Genomic DNA, 21,621 nt, shown 5'->3' on the forward strand with positions numbered 1-21,621 from the left:
GTGTCAAAATCTTTCCTCCTTTCCCTGGAAGCTGTCCCAGCCATCCACAGCACGGATGCTGTGGAGCCAGGAGTACCCCAGAAGAACAAATCACAGGTAACAGATGCCAGGTCAGCACCTTTGACCCTCTGAGCAGATCCCAGCAGTTGTCAGGTTTTACCCAAGAGAAAGGTTAAGGGCTGTTACATCTTTGCTTATCCCTGCACTGCTGCTCACAGGCCAAACACCCTCCTGACCCTGTGCCACTGAGCTCATGTCCTAATTCAGGGAATTCTGCCATCTCACAAAGCCAGCTCTGAGCCAGAGAGCATCCATCCCCTGCACACTTGCCAGGGGAGATGCCCAAAACTTGTTGGACTTGGCCCTTGGAGAGTCTTTGCAGATTTGCCATTTCACCTCCCAGCCCCTGCTGTTCCCTGTGACAAGGTGTGACAAAAACCAGATCCTTTGCCACAGCCCCTCCTTTGTTTTCCTCTGTCATGCCCAGACTTTTTCCTCCCAATCTTTGCAATTACTGAATTTCTGTGCCTTTTTCCTTTCTCTGTTGGGTCCTTCAATGCAACACCTTCAGCAAATATATTCTGCTTTATTCTTTATTATTCTGCCAACATAAAAATTACTAAAAAACACTTTATAAAATATGCCTTGCAAAATCTACCATTACCCAGCCTCTAGAAGAAGGGCTGGAGAGAAGGATCCAAAGGGAGGGGTTTCCTACAGCAGAGCCTCCTACATCAGATCCAAATAGCCAAGGAGTGGGAAAAGGGAATCTTTGAAAAGAACCCATGCCTGGAAGTGGCTGTGACTCATCCTGGAGAAGACAACTGGTTTCCAGTCCAGTTGCTCTGGAGGTCGTTGTCTAGGTGGGCACAGATGGTTTTCAGAGGAACACGGAGGGATTCGTGTTCCCAGGAACTGCGAAAGGAAGAGCCACGTTAATACAGCCCTGGCTGATGTCCAAGCTGCCAGATGCTAATGATGATTCCAGGCTACAGGGGACTCTAATAAGATCTTAATGAAGACTCTAATAGCAGTCTGGGGACAAGAAAGTCTCCCTTCCATGACTGAGAGCCCTGGAAGGGAAAATCCAGGCAGAACAAGCTTTTCAGGTTCAACAGAGGGGAGCCTCAGCCTGGAGAAGCTCATCGGGGCTGGAATGGGCTATCCAGGACTGGTCTCTAGGGATCTGGAAAGGAAAACAGCAAGGAAGTGCCCCCTGTGGCCTCAGAGGGGCAGGAGGCCTCTCCCAGCTGGTGCAGAGGGTCAGGCAGGAGTCCCAGCACACTCAGCTCTGCCCTCTGCTATTTGGGCAGGTGGTGCTTGTTGGCATCTGTGGCTTCACGTGAGTCCTGTGGCTCTCGGATCTGGGGAGCAGCATCTGGGTTGGGGTTCTGGACACTGCCAATAAAGAGTGGGATCCCTGTTTCATCCTCAAAGATGATGAAGACAAAGGGCCTGTCGAGGCTGAAGGCAGAGACTGAGCGTGACAGCGCGACGCTGGTGGCAGCAGATGCTTCCACCCCATCTTCTTTAAGCTCCAGGGTTGCCTGGTGCTGTACACTGGACACAAAGAGAGGCTTCTCTGTGATCTTCTGGAGATTTGGGCTCGTGAACAGCTCCTGGAGGCCTGCAGAAAAATGAGACCAAGTTGGTGCCATGAGTTCTGAGTTTTCTCAAAGCTGTCTGAAGAAAGCAATTCCCTGATCTGTTGCTCCATGTGCTGCCCACCATGGAGGACTGGAGAACTGACAGGCAAGGGAAACAAAAACTCCACCTCTTTAAGAATAGTAGTGTAAGAACTTGAAGTCATCCTTAAAAAGCAGCAGCAAGTCTGAAGACTCTTTCTAGCTAGGCTGGAAACACTTCTACAGAGATCATTTTTTAAAGCAAATCTTTGCAAAACAAAGTGAACTCTTAAATGATTCTCATCTGGAAAGGCAGAACCCAATGTTTTATTTCAGTTCCAGGTTTTGGGATCTGCATTTTCTCTGCTGGCAATTTCCATGTCCTGGACACTGAATTAAATGACAAAGAGACTGAGACTGATGCACAGGGGAAGTTGGTCTTGGCTACAGTAGGAAGAACTCATAAAGACTGTGAGAAGCTGTGAATTCTCTGTAGTATCATCTCGTTGGAGCAAAACATTTGGTGCCAGGCAAGCAAGGAGTAAGGAGGAGGAGAGGAAGAAGAGCTGAGAGTTTGGAGTTCTGGAGCAAGCTGTGAGGCACAGCTTTAGAAACAAGGGTGGCAGCTTTTGGTGTCAGCGAACAGATTGATCAGCTCCTCTTGTTCTGTGCAAACCCTGCCACAGGCCTTACCCATTTGGCTGAGAACCTGGTTGAGTTCCAGCTGGTAGTCCAACTTTATTTTGGGGATCTTCACTGTGGTGGGCACCTCTCTGGGGAAAAGCCTGCACAGTTGTTTGTAAGGGAAGTTCTCCAGCAGGTGAGAGGTGTCCCGGGTGTTGTGGTTTGGTACAATGACCACAAAACTCACATTACTCTTAAAGGGAAACTTGGCCACCTAGAAATAAAACCAACCAGAGAAGAATTCAGGGAAAAGGAAGTCCACAAAGTGATGCTTTTAATTTAATATTTTTCTAATTGGTCTACAGGGCCAATCTTGCTCCCAGATGAAAACAGCCTGGTGAGAAGGAGGGATCTGATTTCTCCAGAGGAGAATTTGTTGGAATAACAGCTTTAGATTTTAGTATTAGCCACTGGCTGGTAAAGTTGAGCACATGGCAGAGTGAGGATGCCCCACTCTGGATTCTGAAAAACTCCAACAGCACATTGTCTGAAGGAATTCCTTTCCATATTTCCTCATTTATCTTTTACTCAGGGCTTTAAAATTCTATTAATTCCCAGTTAGTCGGAATATCTCTTTGTAGTTTTTCCTGGAGATTAAAAGTGAAGTTTCAACATTCTTGCTGGAAGCAAGAACAAAGAATGTTTATTAAATTTTTGTGTGCTATGCCTGTTTTAAAAAAATTGCTTTTTTGGAGGGAATGTTTGCAGTTAGTAGAATACCACAGCAAGAGGAAATTCCAGTGAAAATTTGCTGTACTCCTGAGAGATCCCTACCTGAATATCCTGGGACCCCACAGTAAACCAGCTCAGGGGGTACTGGTGGGCTTTCATCATCTCAACTGGGACCACAAACTCATTGTCAAGGTGGAACACATCTGGCCCAGTGAAGCTTGCATTAAACTTATTCCTCCAAAACCCTGTAAAAATAAAAGTTTTGAAAGTGATGAAGGTAAATTTGTGTAGAAAACCAGAAACTGCTGAGCTGACACTCCTCCTATCTTGAGTTCTCTAACAAGGCCAATAGTGACCAGGGAAATGAAAATACAGCAAAGAGAAGTCAGTACCAAGGCTGGAAGAGCCCTAACAGCAGGAAACTCTTATCATCCAGAGAGAAACTATGGAATAACAAAAAAGAACAGGGATTAATCCTCATGCCTCAGCGTGGGAGACTACTGAAGGCTATGGAGATAAAAGAAACTATGTTTGTGCTTTGAAAAATGGGGAGTATTGCCTCTGTGCTGCAGAGGGGGAAGCACTGCTCCAAGACCAAGGTAAAACGTTTGTAGATTTACACTGGAAGTGTTTGGTCTGTGCACAGCCCCCAGGGAATTAAAAAAGGAAGATGTGGCCGACCACTGTGCTGTAGTCAGAGAGGAATCCACAGAAGCTGCCTCTGAGCTCTGTGGTGGGTGTGCAGTGAGCTGCAAACGACCTGGTTCATCATTTAGGTGAGAAAAGACCTTTAAGATCACTGAGTAGATGAGTAGGGATGTGCCACTGCCTGGGATCCTGAACCAGGAGGCAAAGATACTGCAGGTCCCACCTGCTGTGTCCTGGCTCTGCTGATAAGTAACATTTTTAGCACATGTGAAGCAGTTGGGAATTATTACTGCAAAGAAATCTAAGCAAGAGGAACAGCAGATGCACAAGAACAAGCAGATTGCCTAGCAGGAAGCGAGGAGAGGAGAGGCTGTGCAGCTACAGGGCTTGCAGAAAACTGGAGTTCTAACTATTTCCTCTTGAAAAAATAAGGAGCTCACCGTGGAAATAGATGGCATTGAGCAGGAGCATCACTGTGTCTTGAGGGAGCTGCTGGAGGAAGGAGGGAATTTGCCCATGAGTGACATCCTTTACCCAGTTGTTTATGGCCACGAGGTCGTCCTGACTGATCCCAGAAAGGGTCTTGGGCTTTGCTCCATAGAATTTCTCTGAATCCTCCAGGAACTTCTCTTTCACCTCAAACCCTGGCAAAGGGGAGGAATGATGGAAAAGGTTTGCTCAGCGTGATATGACACTCCCCAAGAGGAGGAAATAGGGGAAATTGATGTCTCCAGGGTGCTTCCATCACTCTCTGTGACTGGGAGGTTTGTCCTACAGCAGTCCAGCTCCCCCTGGGCCACCTCTCACCTTTCTGCAGGTACAGACGTGAGCCAAGGCTGAGGGTGGACTCTGTGAGCCTCCTGCGAAGGGTGCCCAGCATGTGGTGGAGGCAGGGCACTGACTCCAGGTGCATCACCTCCAGCAAATGCTTCTCTGTCTGATTTGCTGCTCCTGAAAATCAAATTGCTGTTAGGTGTCATGCCCACGGAGTGGAAAACAGGGATGTTACTCTGGCTGCTTCTTGTTAGAAACACGCTGTGCCTCACAAAAGAGGCTGGAGAAATCTGAGAGTCGGAGCCTCAGAGGGCAGCTTCAATTGTAATCATGCCTAATTAAAGCTGCAGGAGCAGGGATAAGTGGAAGGGACTGTATTTCATTTGCATCTGGTTGCTCATGCCTGTGGGAGAGGAGATGGGGAAGGGCAGGGAATGGTGGTTTTGCCACTAAGAATTACCCAGAGCCAGGTGAGACAGGGCGAGGGCGATGCTGAATGGGGACAGGATCACGTTGGATCTGTTGGACTCCAGCTGCACCTCTCTCAGGAGATCAATGCTGAATCTCATCAAGCCATCTGCCAGCCTCTGGCTCTTCTTCCAAGTCATCTCACAGCTTTTATCTCCAGCCTCTCCTTCCTCTTCAGAAAAGGCATTTTCCCCAGGTGATTTCTTCCCATGACAGCCCCCAGCCCCAGCTACGGCTTCATCTTCTGAGTTCCAGTCATCCCTCGTGTCTGACAGGGTGCTGGGGGATGCTGACATGGGTCCATCCTTCTCCTGGAAGCTGTCATAACTAAATTCTACCGTCTTTCCCTCTGGCACGGCTGGGATGGCTCCCAGCAAATCCGACTGTGCAATTCCAACACTTTTCAAGTCCTGGGGAGAAACAAGGATAGCACTGGGAAAGCAAGAGCACAGTGACACCCTCATGGGCTTCCACTGCACACCTAAATGGGCTCAGAAAACTGCTGAGCTGGGCTGAGCTGCACTGCTCTGCTCTGGTGGTGATTTTGCTTCGGTTTCCCTTTAACCCTGAGGATAATGATTTGGAAAAGAGGTCTTGTGTCCTGTGGAAATGGACCCAGTGAGGGTCTGGCAGTGGTTCCTCCTCTACTTGCTCCCAGGAAAGCTTGAGGGCAAGACCCACCACCAGCTCAGCACATGTCCTGTGCCTTCAGCATTTACAGATCCATCATCTTCAGCCTTGATTTCATCTCCTCCCCTCACACATTTCAGCAGTGCCCACCTGCCTCACACTGGTCACCCCTTCTGCTGCTGACACAGCCCAGATCCAGTTTGGCTCAATTCCTCCTCCAGGCATCTGTATTTTCTTGACCTGTGTGTTCTACTCCATCCTTCTTCTCTCTAAATTTCCTCATTTTCCACTCTTCTAAGCTTTAGCCTTTAACACTGCCCCTACTCTCCTCACATTTGCATGATCTGAAACATCCCAGGCTCAATGGGGTGGATCTTTCTCCCTGTCATCCTCACAGCTGGTGGTTTCCCTCACCTTTCTTTATCAATCAGAAATTAAATCATCCACCTGCCAGCCCCTGAACACACCATACTGATGTTAACTCCATGCTCTGCTCAGTTTTTTAGGGTGGAGCTTCCAGCCTGAAGGAGCAGAGCATTGGCAGCAGCTGGGAGTAAAGCCTGCAGAAAGGACTTTCTCCTGGCACTGGCACTGCCTGGCTCATCCCTTCTCAGGAAAAACTGCAAATCCCACAGCACAACTTCAGCCCCTGGGGTGGAACCTGTCAGTGCTTACCCTCAGCTTCCCATCTTTGTCCAGGAAGAGACGCTGCTGGTCAATGGCATGTGCCAGCTGCGGGGAAAAAAATCAACAAACAAACAAAGTCAGGTCACTCTGAATTTCCAGAGTGATTCCCTGCTCCCACTGCAACCCTGGCTGTAGCAGTGCCCACAAGGCACCAGCATGGGCAGGATTTTGGGATGCAGACCCAAGGGTCTGACATGGGGAGGTGAAGTGAGGAGCAGCTGGGAGACACTGCAAACACTGGATTTGTTTAGAAAGGGATCAGGCCAGTCTGGCACAAAATAATGGATCCTGTTGAGAGTGAGCAGTGGGGTTTTGCAATCTCAGTTCTGACAGGGATCCAGATTTAAAAGTGGGGGGGGGAGGAAAAACCTGATTTTCAAAAAGTTCCTGTTAACTCCTGAAGGTCACAGTCACCAAATACAGTTGAGGTGAAGTTCCAAAAGAAAAATTTCTACAGAAATATGAATAATAAGAACATCCACAACTATTTTAGCTGGGTAAAAGATTAGAAACCTTGCTGGTGAACCCCCCAGCAGTATCCTCCACCAATCTGCCTTCCAGGGCTTTTCTGGGTGGTATTTTCCCCAGGGTCTGGCTCAGGGAGCCACCACACTTCCCTTGCTCTTTGCTGGAGAAGGAACTTACCCTTGGGAGGCTGTGCAGAGCAGCCAGGCAGAGCAGCCCCCAGAGGAACCCCATTTTCCTGGAACACAAGGACCAGCCGAGAGAGGAGTTATTTCCAGCTGCAAGCTCAGCCTGTTCAAGTCTACAGGGAGAAAATTATCAACCTGGCCAAACAGGTTGGCACAGGAGCTCGTGGAAAGCAAAAGGGAGATGAACAATGCTGCAGAGAAACAACACAGGGCTCCTGGGTCTGGTGCCAAGGCAGGGAAATCAGAGAGGAGCAGGGGCCCACAGCAGAGCTGCAGCCACAGCCAGGCTGTGCTTGGATCCTGCCTGTCTGACCCTGCTGCCCTGGTTTCTCTGGATTGCAAATGGTATTTCCCTAATCAGTGCTGCACACACTGTGCCTCTGGAAGGAGACAAGAGCCTTTCTGCTCCTTTCCCATGGAAACCAGCAGGACACAGGCACAGCATCCTCAGCTGTGCCCCAGGCTCCTGGGAGAAGGGCTGCTGACCTGCAGGTGCTCAGCAAGAGCTGTCTGGGAGGGAATTTGCAGGTACCAAGGGCAATAGCAGAGCAGTTTCCCAGCATTATGTCCTGGAAGGGGGAGCCCTCCCCTTCCCAGCACTCATCTTCCTCCTTTGCTGGCAAACCCTGCCTCTCCCCCCTCCGTGCTCCACTCCCAGTGTGGGACAGGGCTTCCAGGGTCACAGACAAAACCCCACCCATTCCCTGGCCACCCAGCCACTTCTCCCTTTCAGACAGAAATAAAATACCTTCTCCTTCTCATAAAACCTCCAAGCCCTGCCCCCTGCATGGCATCCACATTTAATTCCTGGGGCTGCTTTCCACTCTCCAGGCAGTCCTTACTTCTCCCAGAACTGCTGGGCTGAGATCCCACTGGCAGAAGATAACTTGAGGCCAGCTCACTCCTCCCCTTCCTTCACCCCAAATCCTGCAGTCACATACAACCCCAAATACCCCTTTTCCTCCCTGGGGGTGCCCATCCTTTAACCCTCTGCCAAACTCCCCCCTCTCTCCCAGAGGGCCATTGCAGGAGCCCCCGTTTCTATCAAATCCTTTGATTTGTGCCTTACCTGAGGTTGTTCATGTCCACGCTGGAGCTGGCACCTGCTTCAGCCTGTCCAGCAGCTCTGCCTGGGGCACACAGAGCTCTAGTCCAGCCCCCCCTCCCAGCAGCGACCTTCAGCACCACCCCCTGTTTGGGAATTTGGCAGGCAAATATTGACCTACAGCATCCGGTTAAACATTTGTTTGGGGGAGAACAGTGAGTCTGTGGTGCATTTGGACATGGGGAAACACTTTTAGGCTGCTTCAAGACAACCTTAACACCGAGTTTACCAGATCCCAAAATTCCCACAGCAGAATTAATTTACAAGTGGCTCCACTTTGCATACACTCCCCGTGCTAGGAATATTCTCTTTTATTCATAAACTTCAGTAAAAATGCAGTGCTCAGTGTTTATTGCCACAGGGCTGTCTGGTTTGGGAATTTTCTTTGCTGAAACGCCCAGCTCTTCCCTCCTGGAGTGCCAGCTGCTGCACCCAGTGTGCAGTGTCTCACAGAGGGCAGGTGCCCAGGGTGCTGTGGCTGCACACAGCAGGCTCTGGTGGCCAGGCTGGGCTGAGCCAAGAGCAGCTGCTCCCTCCCCTGGGGCACAGCACGCTCCAGAGCTCTCCCAGGGCAGCTGGTCCCAGTGCCCAGGGCATGCACACACTGCTGGGGCACGGAAGAAAAGTCTTGGGGATGGGCAGAACTCCAGCAGAGCTGCCCTGGGTGGATTTGACCTGTATCAGGAGTGGTGGTGATCCTTCCTGCCTCTGCTGTGTCCTCAGGGGAGAGGAGTCACAGCAAGCAGCACCAACAGCATCTTCCACTCCATTCCTTGCAGGAACTCTTGGTTGCCAAGCTCACCCAGACAGTGGGTGACAGATCTGAGCTCTCCAACCACATTTGGGAGCTACTTCCCTTTGGAAAGCAAATCCTGGGCAGCAGAGTCCTGTCCTACACCCAGGGCTCCCCCAGGACACACGAGGAGCCTGGAGGAGGAGGTGGCACTTGGGCTGAGCAGCAGGAGAGCTGCAGCCAGCACAGCCAGCCCCTCCAGCACAGAGCTTACACACACACACAGAGCTCTGCAGTTCTTTCAAAGAGTATATTAGAAGTAAATATTTACATCTATTGCAAATGCTTAATAGGCAACACGGGACTGAGAGCTCCCCTTGGGTAGGGAAGGACAGCACTGGCCAACCACTCACCTCCCCAGCTCCCTGCAGGTGGCAGCTGCATGGAAGCCCTTTCCCCCCCCAGGACAGCCCACAGCAGGCTCCTCCTCTGCCCAAGAGCTTCCCACTCCCCTGATACTGGCTCTGGCTAGGCTGAAGGATGGATGGGAAAAGGGCTGACATAGAAGGGAGGAAACTGCTCCTACTGGTGGGGCAAAGAGCACCCTCTGTGCCTTTGGGGTGGGAACAGACAGTGCTGTCCCAAAAAAAGGTCAAAGAGAGACCATGCTGGGTTCTTGCCTCCTGCCTCTCACCCTACAAGGGCAGGAGGGCACAAAACTGAGCACCTTTTTGCTGTCCTGTCTTCCCCAGGAGCCTGACCAGCACGGAGGAGAGGATTAGCATTTACTGAGGATCAATGCCAGTGCACAGCACACATGGCATTCCTCACCCCTTACATCATCACGGGATGCTGGGGTAGGAACCAACAGCCCTACCCCACTGCTCCAGAAACCAAAATGCCCATAGAAGCATCTAGTTCTGACCTCCTTAGAGAGTCACATCCCCACCCCAACCTGCTCCTCTGCAGCAGCCCACTCTGACAGGAACTGGCAGGGCAGATGGGGTTTGTGCCTTGGCTGGCTTCCACTCCAGTGCTTGCCCTGGAGCCAGCACGGCAGCAGAAGGGCTCTGGAGAGCCTCTCCTCCTCCCATGCAGGCTCTAAGTCAGCTGCCAGAACCTGAAGTTCACAGAGCACCAGCCATGGGAGGAGGAGGAGATGCAGCTCCAAAGGCAGCAGTTCCCAGCCCCAGCTTCTGCCATCCCAGTGGGGCTGTTCAGTGGTTCAGGAGAGGAAGGGGAGTGCAGGTGGCAGTAGCTAAACTGTTGTGTTTTGTCAAGGGGCACCTCTCACCCCTTAAATGAAGGGGAGAGGGTACCTGTGGTCCCTATTACAGTGGAGGGCAGCTCACAGTCCCCTGGGGATCAGGCACACACGGTAAGGAAAGCTCCAGGCCTCTCTGCAGGGTGACAGTGACCTACAACGCCCAACATCTCTCCCAGCAGCAGCGGAGGTTTCTCAGTTATGGCTTTTTTTTTTTCTTTTTCAAGATACAGAAAGAGCTCAGAGACGTAACAAGTACACCTCCCTCTGCATCCTCTGCTCAGAAACATCTGACTCTGCCTCCTCCAAAAGCCATGCTGCTGGCTTCCAGCTCCAGGGACAGCCACGGGCTGCCAGGCCGGGGTCGCTACGCCAGGAGCCGGATGATGCCGTTGTCCGAGCCCAGCAGGAGGTGGCACTTTGTGGGCAGCACTGCCAGGCTGGTCAGTGTACCCCGAAAGTTCTCTGAGCTCAGCTTGGTCGTGCTGGTGGGCAGGGCTGAGGACTCCAGCATGGAGTAGACCCCGATCTTGTTGGCCACAGTGCCAGTGACCACCTCGTTACCGTAGAGGTCGAACGCGTGGATGGGCTCAGAGGCAGATTTGTAGTGGTGCAAAGGCTTCTGCTCCAGCTCCTTCCAGACAGTCAGGGAATGATCTGAAGAGGAGCTGATCAGCACGTTGCCCTCTGCAGCCTGCAGGAGAGGAAAGGCCAGTGAACATTCTGTAAAAACTCACAATCTGGTGCTGCACATGAGAGCAGTGGATGGCTGCCAGTGATCCAATGGTCACAGTGCAATCCCTCAGGACAGTCAGAGCCATTTCCAAGCAGCTGATGGTACTGAGCAAGGCCTGGGGTGGACACTGCAAGGTAAAGGATGCTCTAGTAGCTGGCAATCCCCTCCAAGAGAGGAGCCTGGGCCTCTTCTCAACAACACCCTGACACCCAACACAACTCATTCATCATCTGTTACCACTGCAGTGGGTACAGGGATTACTATGCAATCTCCCTCTCCACTTAATCACCTGCTAAACTATTTTCCTTCCCAGGAAAAGGAATTGGGATGTTTTCTCACAGTTGAAAATACTGCTGAGGGTAGGAGAAGCCTGGAGCTGCTTATTAGCAGAGCTAGTGAGAGGGTAAACAACCCACACTGCTGAACTTTGTTTAACCCACACTTGGGTCGAGGACACTGGAGACCCAGCACTGCTCCCTGGGGTGGGTAAATATGGACAAGAGTTACTCATTAGAGCAACACTCTCCCAGGGAAGCCCAGAGCCCCGTGGAGAAAGAACACATTTGCTCCTTCACAGGAGCCACGACTCCTCCCTGCCCCTGCTGCAGCCCAGGAGGGCTGAACTCTGGCAGCACGAGCTGGACCAAGAACAGCTGGCAGCAGCACTAACCACAGGGCAGGAGAGCCTGGGCAGCCCCTCAGGGACACTGCAAGGGATGCAGCACACGAGCCCTGAAGGAAGGACGCTCCGCACAGCCTCAGAGCATCAACGAGGCCCCACCACGATCCCAGCCGAGCCTCTCACCTTGATCTGCAGGATGTCCCCCTCGTGGGCGGGCCAGCCCCGCATGATGAGCCCCGTCCTGGTGTCCAGCAGCACGATGAAGCCGGAGGAGAAGCCGGCCACGACGCTGCGGCCGCTCGGGCTCACGGCCAGGCAGCGGATGAGCCCCGCGCTCACGCCGCTGGCCAGCCGGAACTCGTGCTGCAACACAGACAGTCCAGCGGGGGGGTGAGGCTCAGGGGAGCTGGCATTTAAGGGACAAGCTGGTTTTCATGGAGCCACCACAGCTGGCTTTGGCATCTGGGCTTTGGGCCAGCTGTGATCCCAGGGCTGGAGGAAGGTGGCTCGCAGCATCACATCCCTACCTGTAGTCCCGGCTTCCTGTGGTCGATGAACCTCAGCACAGAGTCTGCACTGGCCACAGAGATGCTGTGGTAGGGAGGTGGCATGGTGGTCACAGCTGTGATGGGGACTTTGCTGTCTAACTCATCAAAGGTCCGCAGAAGCTTGCCTGTGAAAAGAGGACAGATATTACAGCAGGACAAGTCACACAGCAAATCTGTGCTGGTTTTTAACAGGAGCCATCCAAACTCAGCACAACCCCTGCCTGTAAGGGCTGGACCAGTCCACTCCAGTTCCTCACCCTTTCCCTCCTTACCCGTGAACTGGTCCCAGATGTGCACGGTGCCATCACAGCTCACCACGTGCTGCGGTGCCTCCAGCTGGCTCACGTAGAACACAGACTTCTTGTGCTCGGCGTAGGTGAAGCGCGCTGGCACCTCGCTGGTGCCATCCCCGTAGTTGTACAGCGGCCACAGCCGCACCGTCTTGTCCTTGCTGCCACTCAGGAAGAAATCCTCACTGCCCAGCGGTGCCACGCACTTGATGGCCCCGGAATGCCCTGAGAAACTCTGCAGCTTGATCTGGTGGAAGTGGAAGCGAGGGTCGTGCTGGCTCACCCCGATCTCGTACTGCCAGTAGGCCAGCCAGTTCCCACACAGCATGTGGGTGCTGCGGGGCAGGTCGTGCTTCAGGGCACTCTCCTCGCTGGATGAGCTGGGAGTGAACCCATCAGTGCCAGCACTGAGGTGGAGCAAGCCAAGACCCTCCCGCTGCGTGTCCACGGGCACCTGGATGCGGTTCCCCACCAGGACACTCCCAAAAGTGCCAGAGTGAGTGTCCTCCTGGGGGCTGGAGAAGGGCTCAGCCCCTCGAGGGTCTTGGTCTGAGCCCACCACACTCGGTGTTTGCTCCAGGCCAACGGCCTGCAGGTTCTGGGGGTTCACATTCTCCAGGTGGAGGCTGGCCAGCTTCTCCACCAGAGAGTGGTTGGGCACAACCGTGCGGATAACGTCACCTGAGGAGACAGAGACAACGTGGCTGCAAGGGAAGCAATGTCCCCATCATCATCATCATCATCACCCCCTCCATACATAGGGATGTGGACACAGCATCCCCCAGGTCAGCTACATCTGCTCCCAGCCAAGGGAAGTGAAGTCCAGAGGGTTCCCAAGCCAAGAATCAGCCCGAGCCATGCTGTAGCAGCTGTGGGTTTCCCCCAGCAGCCCTGTGAGCTGTTCAGACCCAGCACGCATGCCCAGAGCACGGAGCTCCCTCACAGATCCCTGGAGCTGGTGGCCAAGGCGTACCCAGCAAGCAGGAGAAGGGGATGTAGGTGATGTAGGCCATTTCAGGGTTGAACACCTTCTGTAACTCCACCAGCACGGATGGATCCAGGGCCAGCAGCTTCCCATCTGAAAGGGGCACCTCCATCACTGGCACCTCACAGCTGCTCAGTGACTCTGCTGTCAACCCCTGGACAAGAAAAACAAGGTAAGATGAACCCCAGGATGAGATGCTCTTACCACACAAACACAGCCAGGTAGGCCCATCACATTCCCACATCTGGGGAAGTGCAGGAGGACTTCTCCCACACTACTGACCTGGTCCTGCAGCTCCTGCAGCAGCGAGAATGCCCCAAAGAAATTCCTCACTGTGTCACTCAGGTGCTGCTGCACCATCTCCTGCCCAATCCGCAGGCAGATCAGGGCAATGAGGCTGATTGTCTTCACACACAGGACAACACGGGCCTGGGCTCCGCTGGGGAAACTGGAGAGGACATCCATGACCAGCCTGCCCTCCACAAATCCCTATTTCCCATCCTCTGCCTCATGCCTCCTGCCTTTTGTGTGTCATCAGGATGCTTTCAGCAGTGTACCAGTGCAAGGAGATGCACACCAGAGCAGAAACACCCCAGCCCTGGCTGGAAGTGCCAGTGAACCCACAGAACCATTCCCAAATCCCTGATTTTGTGCCAATCCCTCAGCACTCACCCGACAGCTGGCGAAGTGAGGAAGCCCAGCACTGGGAGCAGCACCTCCTGGCTGATCTTGGGCAGGATGTCCATCAGTGTGGTGTCAGACAGACACACCACGATCCTCTGTGTCAGTGTCACAGCAGCCAGGAGCCCGGCCTCCTTCCGACTGTTCAGCCGGCCGCCGCCGGAGCCAGCGCCGGGTGCGACCTGTGACAGGGACTCCTTCAGTGCCACGCCACCACCTCCCAGCAGGACACAGCAAAGGTGGCCCCAGGGCCACCTGAGCTCAGCCTCGAGCCCAGCACAGCACTGCTGGCCACAGCTCCTGGAAGAGGAACCTGAGCGCTGAATCTCAACAGAAAAATGTGTCCAAGGGGATGAGGCCAAAAACTGACAGGCACCCATCAGCACAAGAGATCAGCCTGCAGAAAATGGGGAATGACACCCCCAAGCTCACAGATTTCCTCTGCAGAGTACAACACCCCCACAAACAGGAAGTTCAGGAGCAAGACCAACCACCCCATGCTGGCCCAAACCACCCTGGAGACCCCAGAACATCATTTACCAGCACAGAGAGAGGGGAAACTCTTACACATGCACAATTTAAAAGCAAAAATCAGTGTCTTCATCCCACAGTCTGCAGAGGAACAGTCCTTGCATGAAATATCCAAGCACAAATTATGGGCAAACACGCTGCTGACTTCTAGAAATGCAGCTGCTAATAATTTCATGAGGCAGAACTGTACATCCTTTTTCTGCTGACAATGTACTGCTGCTGTTATGGCAGTGCCAAAGAGTTAATAACATCAGCAGCAACACGAAAATATTTCTTTCTAGATTGTCCTATTTCCTAACTCCTAGACAAATCAAACACCCAAGAAAAGAGAGCCAGTAACAAAACCCACAGACAATTCCCAGTTCCTGCTATATTTCTTGTACACCTGCCATCTTCCAGCTCATCACAGAGGCTCTTCCTCTCACAAAATAGCCACCCTGCCAAATCCTGCAAGAAGGATTGACTTTATCCTATTTGTGACCCGCCAGTATCAGGTTGCCAAATGCTGTTTCACAGGGGTATTTAATCCCCTCTGTGCCCCCAAGCAATGAGCTTAGGAAAGCAAAGCAGAACAGCTGGAGCTATGATTGCAACTGGGTGGAGAATGATTTTTGCTGAAAAATGGGATTTTTTCTCCTGAAAAATCTCCCCTTCAACACTGGAAAAATTGACAATGCCTTTTTGTTTTCTTTAAATGAACAGCTGTGGCCTCTTTTCCTCTATGTTTAAATTATCAGAAAGCTACTGAAGTTTTCCACTTGAACAAGAATCCATAACCAAAGTGTTTACAACCACTAAAGAGGAAACAATATGAAAAATAAGCCTGTTTAAGACATTCAACCCCTTTTTCTTTTTAATGAAAAATTAAGTTTTTCAACCAGCTGCATTATACATTTCCTTCTTGCTATGAACTTCAAGCTGAAAAGTTGGTGAGCCTTGCCAGTGCTTTTTATTCAGTTGAAAACCCGTTGGTCTCCCCCCAGTTCTGCCCTATCTACCCACACAGACCTCTGTGAACACTCACTCCAGCAATCTCACAGCAGCACAAGCTGCTCCTCCTGCCTGTTATCACAATCCCACCCTTGTGCCAGCTCTGTTTGGGCACAGAAAAGCAGAATAAATGCTTTTTCTCTGCTTTCACAAGGTCTGACAGGGAAAGAGGGGTATGAACACAGCTGTGTGCTTTGCTGGGAGCAGGCTGGAGCTTGTGGCAGGAGGTGAAAGTGCCTCTCCTGCCCTTCTCAGCCAACACAGCCAGAGCTGCTCAGCCCATAGTGGCCCAGACAGAGCCCAGGCAAGCTCAGTTTATTCACAAGAAGCTCCTGGTGAGGCTGGACTATTTTTTTACATCTTCCCTTTGTGCCTGGACAGAGCTCTTGCCCCAACAGAGAGGAGAAAAAGGCAATACTGACCAGGTAGCTGATGTAGGGCAGGTACTGGTAGGTGAGGACAGGCTCTCCATACAGATATGCCACGTGCACGAGGCAGGCCAGCACTGGCTTGGACACCTGATCTCCCAGCACGGGCCGCTTCTGGTAGATATTTCCTGTGCTCAGGGGACTGCTCTCATCGCTGCTCGGTACAAACTGCTGCCTGGTGGGGCCTGCTCAGGGAACAGCACACCATGAGCTGAAGCAGCAGCCCCACCCAAGCAGACAGACGGGGGCACAGCCCCCCTGGACCCCGGGAGAGGCGTTATTACCGACGTAGCAGGACGTGAGCAGCCGGAGCAGGTTCCTGGCGATGAAGCGGGACGTGACGGTCGGGCCCAGCTTGGCTGAGAGCCACCTCACCATCTTACAGGCTGTGTCTGCAAAACAACAGCAGTCCCAAGGACAGCGCCCAGCACGGCACAGATTAGCTGTCTAAGTCTGGCAGTCCCTGCTGCCCCAACCCTGACTCTCAGAGCCACATGCAGTCCTGGTCTCTCACCCTGGTTTCATCACTGTCCCCAAGCTGGGACCACAAACACCCCCAAATCTGGATCTGCTTCTCCCCAGCCAGGACACTGACAGGGTCTTACCCAGCAGTATGGTCTGCTCTTTGTCATCAGGGTGATCTGGCAGCTCCTCTCCCTCCCCATCCTCTGGCTCGCTGCTGTCATCAGCCAGGGTGACATCCACAGAGGCCCCAGCAGCATCCACGACCACCGTCAGCTCCGCATCGACCACCGCGTCCTCGTGCTCCTCTTCCTCGTGCTCCTCTTCCTCCTCCTCTGACTCCTCGCTCTGCTTCAGGTCCTGGCTGCTGTCCATGGACTTCAAGCTGCTCTTGTCCTTCTGGGAGTCCCCATCTGCAGGTCTGTCCTCGCCCAAGGACACCTCGCTGGCGCTGCTCTTGTCACTCAGCCGGCCGAGGCTGAGCGATTCCTGCTCCTGGGGCTGCAGGGATTCCCCAACGTAGAGGCCACTCTGGAAGTCCTCACCCTCGGGCAGGTAGGCCTGGTCATGGAAGCTGACCCCAGAGGTGTAGTCCAGGAGGTCAAGCGCAGCAGAGCTGTGCTCCACGTCCATCTTGATCTCCTCCCCAAACACACACGACACCGGGCTCTCCCCTCCGCTCTCATCGTCCTCAGCGGTGCCGAGGAAGGATTTGCTCTCCTCCCGCGAGCTCTCGATGCCCACGAGGATCTGCAGGATGTGGGGCAGCAGGTTCAGGAGGAAGGACTGCAGCCCCAGGCGCACGATCAGCTGGGCCACAAAGCAGTCTGTGTACAGGTAGAACCTGCCGTGGCGGGAGCAGGGCGTCTCGTAGGCTCCGATCAGGGGTTTCAGCAGGTATTTATTGGCATTCTTGGGCCCGAGGGATTTGGCTATGGGCTCAAAGAGGTACCACGCTGCGTAGACAGCGGTGTTTTCCTCGGACATCAGAGATAATATGAAAGGCAGAAGAATCTCCAGGCCCTCAGGAGTGATTTCAGCGAGGATCCCCTCCAGCTGCTGCCACAGCTGGAAAACAAGCTCCCGGCCTTGCCCTTCATCCTCGATCTTCTTTGCCTGATAGGTGAAAATGAACTTGTGCAGAGCTGGGAAGTACGTGGGGAAGGGGACGATGGAGCTGAAGGGGCTGAGGAGCTGCGTGGGACAGGGCGGGGGAAGGCCCTGGGAGATGGGTTTGTATTCAAACAACTGCACTGCGCCCTTGCCCGGCCTGCTCTTCAGCAGCTTCTCCACGGGCACGCTCAGCTGCAGCAGGACGTGCAGCACGTGCTGCAGCGGGGCCGGGATCTCCTTGGGATGGTAACGGCAGAGGTTCCTCACCATCAGGAACCGCTCCAACAGCGACGCGTCAGGCCTCGAGGGACGAAGCCTCGGTGCAAATATAATCTCAGCTACCAGGATGCCCAGAGCCTGCATGTCCCTCTGGAAGAGGTCTGAGAGACCCAAGGGTGGCTCTTCCCACGGCTGCTCCATCAGCTGCATCTCGCTGCTTAAGCCTTTAACCAAGAAATTGTCCAGTTTCTCCAGTTCCTCCAGGGCCTGGAGCGGGTTGAAGCCCTCAGGAAGTGTGATCTTCATGTCGAGCTGATCCACAGCCCCTGCCCTGCTCCGACGGAGCGGCCGGACCCCCGAGGATTTGCCCTCGGTGACATAAGCAGGGAGGGTGGAGGGCTGTGCTGGAGGCACAGTGGCACAGGGCTGGTCAGGGGCTCTCCCAGGAGCAGAGATGGAATCCAGGGCTTCTGTGCCTTGCTCCAAATCATCCTCACCAGCTATGGGTTTCTCCCCAGACCAGGTGGTTTCACTGGGAGTAGCCTCCAGGACCAGCCCGTTGACTGCATCCGTCACCTGGCCCTGGATGTCCTCCAAAACCACGGTCTCCCGGATGTTCTGGAGCAGAGGCCGGGCAATGGCTGGAGCTTCAGCAGGAGTGTAGGCAGGTCCCACCATGCGCCTGGGATGGGGCTGGTCAAAGAGCTGCACGACCCCGTAGGTGGTCAGGTGGGTGTGGTTGTCAACCAAGTGCAGGCAGACGTTCTTCTCCTTGACTGCATCCTTCCCCAGCAGCTTGTAGCCAAAGGTGAGGTCAATCCAGTGGTGCAGGTCCTGGGAGACCTCCCGGCTCTCCAGCAGCATGCGGTGCACTTCGATGAACTCCTCGTAGGAGCTGCACCACGACGGCACGTCCAGGTCGGGCATGTCGGGGTGGATGGAGCGGAAGATGGAGGGATCTGTGTAAAACTCTGGGATGCACTCGTCGGGCGTCCAGCTCTGCATGCGCTCCATGCTGGCTGGGTACTCGTTGGGCTCCCACTGGGACCTCACGTGGCAGCACAGCACTGCCTTGGGTGTCCTGCGGGCCGTGTACACGTAGTAGGTGATATCTGAGAGGACATCTGAGATGTGATGGGGGACGTGGAGCTGCTCCCCGCTCGAGCCCCCCGCAACAAACGCCTGCTTGGTCATCTCGTAGGTGAAGTCCAGCTGCTTGTCCCCCTTGTTGAGACGGAACTTGGACTTCCTTAGGTCCCTGAACTTGCCGTTTTTGGTAGTGAAGTCCACCACCCACGGAAGGACCGGGTGGTAATTGGGATCTCCCATTCTCCTCCCAGCCAGGCTGTTCAGACGCATAAGGTAGTCGAAGTTGCTGACCTGCCCGTGCACCCACTGCAACACCAGGTCTCGGAGGTCCTTCTGGCAGGCACTGCACGTCCCCTCCTGCCTTTGCACACAGCTTTGCTTGCTCCCTCGTTCCAGACCACTCTCCAGCTTCTCCTCCTCCTCCTCCCCCGGTGCCTCGTACCCCCTGAGGTTCACACGCAGCCGGCTGCACAGCTTCTCATCCACAGCCACGTCCCGAAGGGAGAAATCTCCACAAGCCAGACCCGCCTGGTGACAAGCCTTCATGGCCTGCAGCACGTGGAAGAGGAGGAAGAGGATCTTGGCGTGGCTGTTGGTGAGCTTGGCCGGGCTGAAGGTCACGACGTCGTGCAGGCAGTACTGCACATAGGGGAAGATGACATACAGCATGTCGGCCGACTCCAGCAGCGCCTCAGCCTGCAGCACGTTGGGGCACAGGGACGCCCCTTTGGCCGCGCTCTCCTTGGCAGGGGACGTGCCAGGCACGCTCCTGCCCACCTGCAGCACGGGGCAGCCGTAGGCTCTGTGCAGGGCAGCCCTCAGCGCGTCCAGCGCCGGCGCCGTGGGCGGCGCGTCCGGGCGCCGGTAGGGCCGCGCGTACCTCCCGTGAGCCCGGCCCCACAGGTTGTGGTAGTTCTGGGTGGCCACGCTCTGCATGAAGCCGTGCAGGGTGTCCGCGCTGCCTCGCTGCTGCTGCTGCTGCTGCTGCTCGGGGGGCTGCGCCCGCAGCAGCGCGTACCCCAGCCGCGCCTTCCGCAGCCCGTGGATCTCCACCCGCGTCCAGCCCGCCGGCAGCTTCTGCACCGAGGGCTGCAGGAAGGTCCTGAGCTCCACCTCGCTCAGCCCCTCGGGCCGCGGGCAGGCCGGCGGCAGCACGCGGCGCTCCTTGAGGCTCTGCAGCCATTTGGCCGGCACGAAGGCGGCGACGTGCGTCCTCTCCGGGGCCAGCTGCCGCCGGTCGATGCTCAGGTCCTTCTCCACGCTCTGCAGGAAGCTTTCCATGCTGGATCCTGCTGGGAGAGAGGCGGCCCAGACGGGCTGTGAGGGAGCAGGGCACAGAACCACCCTGCCCGCCCCGGCGAGCGGCCAGGCTCACTTCCCCATCGGCACTCGGGTAAAAAAAGAGGTGGTTTGAGCAGCCTGCTCTGTGTGGGGGGGGTGACATGGGACCTGTGGGACCTCTGCAGGGTGACATGGTGGGGCTCCCACAGCCACATGATGGGGACACGATGGGGACTGGCACATCCCAGCGCTGGGGGAAGGGACATTACAGGACTTCTGCAGGCCCAGGGGTGCTGGGGGGACACACAATGGAGCATCCACAGCCAGGGAGCGGGACGGGATGGCACCTCTTCAGCGCTGGGCTCGAGGGACACAAAGGGACATTGACAGCGCCAAGGAGTGAAAAGGACCGTGATGGGGTGCGGGGGGGGCATCTGCAGCCGCAGGGCTGGCACCGGGGGCACACCGGCAGCTGCAGGGGTACACGAGGGCACCGCCAGCGTAACCCCGGTGCTGGGGACACGACGGGACCTCCGCAGTGCCCGGAGAGGCCGCGGGGGCGGCCCAGGCGATGCTCCCAGCACCGAGCACGGCCACGGCCGGCCAGGCGGCCCCAGGGCCTCGCTACCGGCGGGGGGGAGCGCAGTGCCGGGCCGAGCCCCGCGGCTCCGAGCAGCCCGCATCCCCCCGTGGCGTCCCGCACCGCCCCGGCGGCCCCGCGTTACCTGGCGGCGGCGGCTCAGCCGCGGCGGGCGGCGGCGGGGGCGGCCCCGGCCATGCTGGTCAGGTGACGGCGGTCACATGCGGCCGCCGCGCCGCCATGTGCGCGGGGGGGCCGGGCCCGCGCTCCCTGCGGCGGCCGCGGCCCGGGGGGGGCCGGGGCGCGGGGCCGGGCCTGGGCCGCGCCGGGCCGTGACGTCAGCGTGGCGTCAGCGTGACGTCAGCGGCGCCCCGGGCTGTCAGCTGGAGCCGGGCGAGCCGCGCTGACGAGGCAGCCGGTCTTAAAGGGGGCCGCACCCGCCGAGGGCGGGCCCCACCGGCGGCAGGTGAGTGCCCGGGGCAGCCGGCGGGGGGAAGCGGGGCCGCTCCAGCCCCGCCGCCCCGGGACCCTGCCGCCCTCTGCCCCGCCAGGCACCGCACGCTACGGGAGCTGCCCGTGAGCCGAGCCGGGTCCTCCCCCCGCCGGCGGGGTTCCGGTGCCGGCGGGCGCGGCGGTACCCACGCGGCACACGGTCACGACAGCCGCGGGCGGCCGGGCCGGCGCGGCCCCTTTAAGGGCACCGGGGGCTCCCGCCGGGCAGCGCCGCATGGCGCGGCGGCGCGTGGGAGTCACGTGGGCGGGACGTGGCGGCCGCTGATTGGCCCGCCGGCGCCGGCCCGCTGCAATCAGCTGTTACTGGGACGAAGGGCAGGAAACGGCCTTAAAGGGGCAGCGGAGCGCGGAGCCTCGCCCCGCGGGGCGGCGGCGGCAGCGCCGGGAGTGCCGGCGGGGCAGCGGGCGAGCGCGCCGGGCCGGGCCGCGGCTGCGCTGCGCTCTGCCTCGCCGGCACCCGCGGCGGGCGCGGCCCCTTTAAAGAAGTTGTCCAGTCATGGCGCGGCGCTGCCAAGTCATCGGGGTCAGCCGAGTTCCTGCGGCCACGCCCCCCGCGCCCGCCCATTGGTGCTCGCGCACAGCGCTCACTTCTGATTGGTCGAGGACTTAG

The 21,621-nt window shown here is 56.0% G+C and overlaps 2 protein-coding genes across 3 annotated transcripts; both read right to left on the reverse strand.

The window, feature by feature from the left end:
* Nucleotides 1-566: 566 nt before the first annotated feature.
* Nucleotides 567-8,062, reverse strand: SERPINF2 (serpin family F member 2). Its single transcript, XM_064395114.1, has 9 exons — nt 7,911-8,062; nt 6,834-6,891; nt 6,177-6,233; nt 4,864-5,281; nt 4,437-4,580; nt 4,070-4,273; nt 3,084-3,226; nt 2,319-2,523; nt 567-1,627 (listed from the first exon to the last, which is right to left on the reverse strand). The coding sequence occupies exons 1-9, from the start codon at nt 7,922-7,924 to the stop codon at nt 1,302-1,304; spliced, it is 1,569 nt and encodes a 522-aa protein (XP_064251184.1). The 5' UTR covers nt 7,925-8,062; the 3' UTR covers nt 567-1,301.
* A 913-nt stretch (nt 8,063-8,975) lies between these two features.
* WDR81 (WD repeat domain 81) lies at nt 8,976-20,952 on the reverse strand. Of its 2 annotated transcripts, none has more exons than XM_064395106.1 (11): nt 20,644-20,952; nt 16,360-19,926; nt 16,039-16,146; nt 15,749-15,939; nt 13,797-13,987; nt 13,407-13,572; nt 13,113-13,278; nt 12,122-12,820; nt 11,829-11,974; nt 11,485-11,664; nt 8,976-10,637 (listed from the first exon to the last, which is right to left on the reverse strand). In XM_064395106.1, the coding sequence occupies exons 2-11, from the start codon at nt 19,916-19,918 to the stop codon at nt 10,311-10,313; spliced, it is 5,733 nt and encodes a 1,910-aa protein (XP_064251176.1). In that variant the 5' UTR covers nt 19,919-19,926; nt 20,644-20,952; the 3' UTR covers nt 8,976-10,310. The 2 variants fall into 2 exon arrangements, with proteins under 2 accessions (XP_064251176.1, XP_064251177.1); XM_064395107.1 differs by having other exon boundaries at nt 16,360-19,929.
* Nucleotides 20,953-21,621: the final 669 nt, after the last annotated feature.

The sequence above is a fragment of the Passer domesticus genome, chromosome 19, assembly GCF_036417665.1.
Source record: "Passer domesticus isolate bPasDom1 chromosome 19, bPasDom1.hap1, whole genome shotgun sequence".
Taxonomy (NCBI): domain Eukaryota; kingdom Metazoa; phylum Chordata; class Aves; order Passeriformes; family Passeridae; genus Passer; species Passer domesticus.